Raw genomic sequence first — 6,945 nt, 5'->3', positions numbered from 1 at the left:
CAACCTCACCTAAGAATTCTTTCTGATAAAGAAGAACTAGTGGCAAATGTCACGCAAAATTTGTAAAAATGAATATGTATGAACCTATTGTGAAAATGTATGGATATGTATTTGAGAGGAGGATAAAAAGGGACCTGAAGTTCCCAGAGGCACGCATGTCTTTTAAGGAGAGTAATCTCTGCATGCATCCGGCGCTGTAATAATAAACATACCGGCTTTACAACTTACACAAAGTTGTGGAGTTTTTGTCTATCTCTGCAAAACAGACTCCTTTTGGAGGTTTCCTCCCAAAATTTGCCCTAAGCCAGCACAAACAGTCATCATGAAAATTTCACCAGTGGCATAATTTCCTGCTGGCAAATCTTGGGACAGAAGCTTGACCTTGTTCTCCATGACACATTCTTGGGAAGAGAGACAGGAGAAGATTCCTGGAAAACTGAAACAGCTTTCCAGAAGGGAAATGAAAATGAAAGAAACAATCCAAGATCTTTTCCTCTATTTATTTCTATGCTCCCTTTTCCATGTGGCACTACTTCTCCATCACAGGAATTCCAGATGCACCGCACCTCTAAGATCGGTGACTTAGTGATTTTTAGACACTCGAAAATACCATGAGCCACACAGAGTTTTCCTTCCCCTGGTTTTACTGGAAGGCAACACTGGAGATGTAAGTGCAGTGCTGGGCTCAGGTAGGAATCCTACAGCAAGGGAAGGTGGCCCGACAGTGTTTGAGCCTCAGCCAGGCCAATGCAGAGCAGCAAGCGAGGGGATTGCTGTGCCAGTGTGCAGGAGTCAGGGCTCTGCATCTGGGCTCACCGCTGCAAAGTTCCCGTGTTTGGACAGACTCAGGGGCTGTGCCCGGGGCGCGCGGGGCTCGAACGTGGGGCTCGTGGGGCGAGCGGGGAACGGACACGGGGACGAACGGCCCCGGTGCTTCAGTTGCAGCGGCGGCAGCGGCGGCAGCAGCAGCGGCAGCAGCAGCAGCAGCAAAAGCAGATATTCGAGAGCACTCTTTCTCTTTCTCTCTTTCTCTCTCTTTCTCTCCCGTTCCCGCTGTCGGGCACCCTTCTCTCGGGGTCCCTTGCCCGGCGTCCCTCTCCTCTCCCCGCCTCCCTCTCCCCTGCCGGGCCGGGCCATGCCCCCGGCCCGCCCCCGGCCCCGGGCGGGGCTGCCCCGTGCCCGGCCCCGCCCGTCCCGCCGCGCTCTCGCCTCCGCCGGGCTCTGGCCGTACTGGCGGTGGCGCTGCTGGGCGGGCGTCAGTGCCTGGTGCGGGGGCGGCATCGCCGCCCTTCGGCTCCGCCTGGCCCGAGCCCGGCCCCGGACCCGACGCAGGGTCCACTCCCGGCCCCGGCCCCGGCCCCGGCCCCGGCCCCGGCCCCGGCTCCTCCCGGGGCCCGCGGAGGACACAGGCGGCGCGGCCGCTGCCGCCGCCTCCGCTGGGGCTTCCCCGGCCCGAGCTCCGCCGCTCGGCAGCGCGGCCGCCGGCCCCGAGCCTCCCGTGCCGCGTTCCAAAGAGCGAACGCCTGGGCATGGCCGGCCCGGGGCGGCTGAGGGGCGCTCGGGGGCCGTTGCTGGCCCCGGACCGAGCGCTGACAGCCGCGTCTCGCCCGCAGGGAAGGCGCAGGAGGCCCTGCAGGAGCGCTACCGCCTGGGTTCGCTGCTGGGGCGCGGAGGATTCGGCAGCGTCTTCGCGGCCACGCGGCTCTCGGACGGCGCCCCGGTGAGCGGCGGGGCCGGCGGCGGGCGCAGGAGGAGGGGGCGGAGGAGGAGGAGGAGGAGGAGGAGGATGGGGCTGGGCAGGGCGGGCGGCGAGCTGAGCCCGCTGCTGTCCTTGGCTTGCAGGTGGCCATCAAAAGGGTGCCACGGAACCGCGTCCGGCACTGGGGCGAGCTGGTGAGTGAGCGGGGCCAGCGGCAGCAGCCGGGGCTGCCGGGCGGGGATGAGCCGAGGCCCGGCACGGTGGAAGCCGCCAGGACGCCTCGAGGGAGAGCGGGCGTGGGTCCAGCGCAGGGCGCAGAGCATCCCGGGCTGGCTGAGGGCTCCCCGAGCCCCGGCACGGCATCAGCCCCACTGAGGGCATCGTGCTCCTCCCGCAGCCCGACGGCAGCAGGGCCCCGCTGGAGATCGTGCTGCAGGCCAAGGTGTCCACTGGCTTCCCTGGTGTGGTGCAGCTGCTGGAGTGGCTTGAGCTGCCCAACCACATCGTGATGGTGCTGGAGCGGCCAGAGCGGTGTCAGGACCTGCAGCGTTTCATTGGGGCACGGAGGTTCCTGCCCGAGGAGGAGGCGCGGGTGCTGTTCCGCCAGGTGCTGGAGGCCGTGCGGCACTGCACCAGCTGCAGGGTCCTGCACCGCGACATCAAGCCAGAGAACATCCTGCTTGACCTGCACACCGGGAAGGCCAAACTGATCGACTTTGGCTGTGGCACCTACCTGCAAGACACAGCCTACACTCACTTTGCAGGTGAGCCCACGTAAGGGTGTACTCCTGGTCCCGGGATCTCATGGCCCAACATCTCCCAGCCCAAGCTGGCTGTGGCAGCGGGGATTCTCCCTTTTGCTGCCAGTCAGGGGACTGAGTCTTCAGCTGAGTTGCTTTAGAGCGGGGCTGGGTGGGGAGCCATCTTCCAGCCCTGCTGGCAGCCTTTGCCAGCCACTCTGCCCAGGACTGGGGCTGAGCTGGGGCAGCCAGCCCGACCAAAACCCCAGTGGGTGGGGGTAGCAGAGATGGGGGCGGAACCTGTGCCCCAGCCAGTTTGGTGTGCAGGCAAGAGGAAGGGCTTGGACTGATCCACTCGCCCTGTTTGCCTTGGCTTCCTAATATTTTTGGGGCAATGCAGGCAGGGAGGATAAGGGCATGTTTTCCCCAGCATGGAGAGGGTTTTTCCTTTACAGGTCAGGGTCAGGCTTAGCCAGGGCTTCCTCTGCCCTCTTCTGACACCAGTGGCTTCTTTTCCAAGCCTAAGTTTGTGCACAAGTCCCGGGTGCTGGCGAGAGGGCAGTGGTCACCCTGTGTGCCACTGATGCAGCCCCCGCAGGCCCAGGGATGCTGGGGCCAGGCTGTGGGAGCAGCAGCATCCCCCTGCTGAACTCCATCTGTATTCCATAGGAACACTGTCCTACAGCCCCCCGGAATGGAACGACTTTGGCTGGTACCATGGCGAGGCAGCAACGATCTGGTCCCTGGGCATCCTGCTGCACCAGATGGTCTGCGGGGAGCACCCGTTCAGGAGGGGCCGGAACCTCAGCTGGGGCCAGCTCCCGCTGCCACAAGGGCTCTCTCAAGGTGGATCCTCTTCTCTGGGCACGGGGGGAATCCCAGTGCTGGGAGCCAGCAGCGGGCTCGTGAGCATCCCGCTCTGGCAGCTGCTGAGGAGGTGGCACAGGTCCTGCTCTTCTCCAAAACAGGGAATTGATGGGAAAGTTTAGGCCCAACCCTGAGCGCATCCAGAATGGCCTGGCCATGGGAATAGTGGGGCAAAGCAGACAGGAGCCTTCTCTGGCTGACCGGCAGTTTCTGCTTTCTCTTGCCAGAGTGCAAAGATCTGATCAGGTGGTGTTTATCCGTGAACTCCTTGGAAAGACCCACATTAGAAGACCTGTTCTGTGATCCTTGGGTGCAGGATATTCCTCTGCCATAGAAGAAGGGAGAGAGCCACAGGCACACTTTGATCCAGGGCCCTGGTAAGTTGCAGCTTCACACATGCCTTAGCAATGAGAAGCAGAGGAAGCCAGACCTTTTTGTGCTGCCTGTGTCACTGCACCAGGGCCATGGGATGGGCACACGCAGCCCTTGTGCTGGAGCTGAGCTGCTCTGCCCAGCACTGGTGGCCGCCATCCAAGCTGGTTTTGCTTGTGCTGGTTCCCTGACAGCTGGGGCCCTGGGCAGAGCCCTGAGAGCCTGGTCTCCCCCCAGGGAAGGAGCAGGAGCCCCTGGAGAAGCTGTACGGGGTGGGGATGCTGCTGCTGCTGCTGCTGCTGCTGGAGACAGCCAGGATGACATCAAGGGTGACAAGCTCTTCCTCAGCCTGGCCACTGGAGGCTGAAGGTGATGGACTTTGATTCTGGCACCTTCTTCAAAGGCAAACTCCACAGGGAATTTTCAGACGAGTCCCCAGCCGGGGAAATTCTGCCAGATTTGGGCATGGCCCAGCCTGGCTGGGAAGCAAAGGTTCCCCCTTTGCTGGGGCAGATGCAACTCATCCTTCAGTCGCTGCCCAGCTGCTTTTTGGCAGGGCTGGGGGGATGGGCTGGGCTGGGTACGAAATGGGAGTGGGCTCCTGGCCCTGCCAACAGCCCCCAGCAGCCACCGTGCCCCGGGCTGGGGCTGGGGCTGGGGCAGCCAGCCCGACACAAACAAAGCCCCATGGTGGGAGCAGAGGTGGGACTCCAGAACCTGTGCAGGGGCTGCTTTGCTGTGCAGGCAAGGAAGGGCTGGGCTACTGCACTGCCCTTGTTTGCTTTGGGATCACGGTGATTTTGGGGGGCAGTGCAGGGGGGAAGAGAGAAAGTGTGGGCTTCCCTCAGCCATGTCTGGGTTTTTCCCTACCATGTAGGAGTTGGGCCTTCCTCAAGGCCCTGACAGAGATAAGAGTTTTTCCTGTTTTTCTTGTTTTCCCTTTTTGCATCTAATCTCTTTTCAATAATGTGTTGTTTGTTTTTCCAGAGGAAGCGTTCTAGGTGGTCCAGTGTGGATGGGGAAGTGCTTGGGAGCAGCTGTGGCGTGGATGGGCCGTGCCCTTGGAGAAGGCTGAGGCCATGGTTTGGGAGCAGCTTTTCTTGCAGCCGTGGCTGGCGTGAGGTGGGTCCCTGTGTGCTTGGCAGGGTGGGATCAGAGCTTTTGGGAGATGGCAGCGAGCACAGGAGCATCCTGCTCTGGGCAGCTGCTGAGGGCTGGATGTGCCGTGGCTGGCTGCAGGCTGGGCACATGTCCTGCCCTCCTGCTCTGCTGCCAAAGGCAGCAGGGATGGGCAGCTCTGGGCACAGCTCTGGGCACAGCCAGCATGGCCTGGGCCCCGCAGGCCTTGGCACAAGGGCACAGGAGCCCTCAGCTGACGGGCGGTTTCTGCTTTCTCTCCTTGCAGCCGGGCTCTGCGGCTGCTGAGGCTGCTCTGGGCTCTGCCAGGGCTCTGCTGGGCTCAGCCCTGGGCCCAGCTGGGCTGGCTCTGCCCTCACATTGCTCTGACAGCTCTGCATCAGACGAGCCCGTTGCCAGCACAGCGCCTGAGCTTTCTGCTTTGGCAGGTGAGTGAGACTCTGCTGCAGGCCCAGAGATTGCATCTGGGGACACACATCCAATTGGCAAGGACCCAAACTCTCCACAGTCCCAGCTGAACGCCTGGATCTGCACAGGCTGTTTTGTCTGTCCCACTCTTCCTTCTTGATTGGCTGGAATTGTGCAGTTGCACTTTCTTCCTCCTCTAGCAGTGCCAAGAGTGGGCCAAAGCTGGTGAGTGGGCCGTGCTCCTGAGGCAGAGCAGTCTGGAGCTGGTGGATGGAGAATTGCCCTTCTGCACTGCCAAACCAGAGCAAAAAGCCCTAAGTAGGACTTTGTGTCTTTAAGAAACCCCTGACAGTTTCAAAAGGAATGTGCAGCTCATTTCCAGGCTGAGAAGGAAGGGCATCTTCTAAAGGATTTGGGGCTTGACAGAGTTTCCATTCCCAGTCCTGCTTGGAGCTGGAAGGGCACAAAGCAAGTTCCTCTTGCTTCAACCACTATTTCAAATGGCAATGTTGGAAACAAAGCCCAAAATCTTTTAAAAGGCTGCTGAGGTCAGTAAGATGGATCCATGGCATCAGCACATTTACAATGTAAATAACTGAGTTCTCTTTTTCAAAAGATCATTTACCTCTTAATGCAAAGAATGTAACTTTGCATTTATGTTTTGGTTTTTTCACTAACATTATGTTATGTTTTTTCACTAACACTTGGATTTTATTCTTATCTTTTACAATTTACCTATTTTTTCCCTTTTTACTTTTTTTTTCCTTTAAATAGAAAACATGTCCTATCAAAGGAATGTCCTTTGCTCCTGGTTCCCGTGTGGAGCAGCTCCCTTCCTGCTGGCTGAGCTGCTCAGGCAGAGCCCAGCAGCTCCTGGCCCTGCAGGGCTGAGGCTTTTCCCCGTTGCTGGGCACAGACTGATGGAGCAGCACTGCTGAACACGGGCACACAGAGGGACCAGGAGCAGCTGCCTTTGGCCACCTGAGGCTCCAAGGCCCAACCTCTGAGCAGCCAGGGCTGGAAGAGACTGGCAGGATCTGATCCCTGACTCTGGGCCAGGGCTGCACAAATGACCCCACAGCAGCAGCAGCAGCAGCAGCAGCAGCAGATGGAGCTGACTTTCAGCACAGCCCTGCCCCTGTTCCCTCCCGTGTGCAGCGGTGTCACAGCAGCCTGAGGCACCTGGGAGCCCCCAGAGCCAGCAGGGACTTGAGATGGCAGCCCTGGGCTCCTGGAGGCTGTGCAAGGAACGGAGCTGGGCACTCCCTGTCCATGGGGAGCTTGCAGATGGAAAAGGCTGCTGTGCCCAGGCAGCTCCAAGGGCACAGAAAGGAGGCTCTGGAGCACTGGATCTGTGCCAGTGCCACAGTCCTGGGCAGCAGCCAGCCAGCCCTGGGGGAACAGAGGGCACAGCACGAGGGACAGAAGCAGGCAAGGGCAGAGACTGGAGAGAGCCAGAGCCAGGAGCAGGAACAGCTGCTCCATTGCACTCTTGGAGAAAGCTCTTGGCTGGTTCCAAGCGCTGAAAGGCGTGAAGGGCAGAGAGGAGGCCACAGCAAACAATGCTCCTGTTTGCACAGCCTTCCCTCTCCGTGTCCCAGAAGGAATTGCATGGACTGTGCTCTTCTCCCTGAGTCGTCTCGTTCAGCATGAGCAGCTCAGCACCAGGAGCTGAAGGAGCTGAAGCCTCAGGCCACAGGAGCTGGGCAAGAGGAGACTTTC

General features: G+C 59.9%; 1 protein-coding gene across 1 annotated transcript; it reads left to right on the top strand.

Annotated features, from left to right (window-relative positions):
• The first annotated feature begins 611 nt into the window (after positions 1-611).
• Positions 612-3,640, top strand: LOC139586971 (serine/threonine-protein kinase pim-1-like). Its single transcript, XM_071420714.1, has 6 exons — positions 612-667; positions 946-1,720; positions 1,843-1,893; positions 2,097-2,463; positions 3,109-3,285; positions 3,534-3,640. The coding sequence occupies exons 1-6, from the start codon at positions 612-614 to the stop codon at positions 3,638-3,640; spliced, it is 1,533 nt and encodes a 510-aa protein (XP_071276815.1).
• The last annotated feature ends 3,305 nt before the right edge of the window (positions 3,641-6,945 follow it).

The sequence above is a fragment of the Agelaius tricolor genome, unplaced genomic scaffold (genome assembly GCF_023055355.1).
Source record: "Agelaius tricolor isolate 1412-34295 unplaced genomic scaffold, bAgeTri1.0.p SCAF_158, whole genome shotgun sequence".
NCBI classification, from domain to species: domain Eukaryota; kingdom Metazoa; phylum Chordata; class Aves; order Passeriformes; family Icteridae; genus Agelaius; species Agelaius tricolor.
The sequence above is the reverse complement of the archived record's forward strand: the minus strand, read 5'-3'. Positions and strand labels throughout refer to the sequence as shown.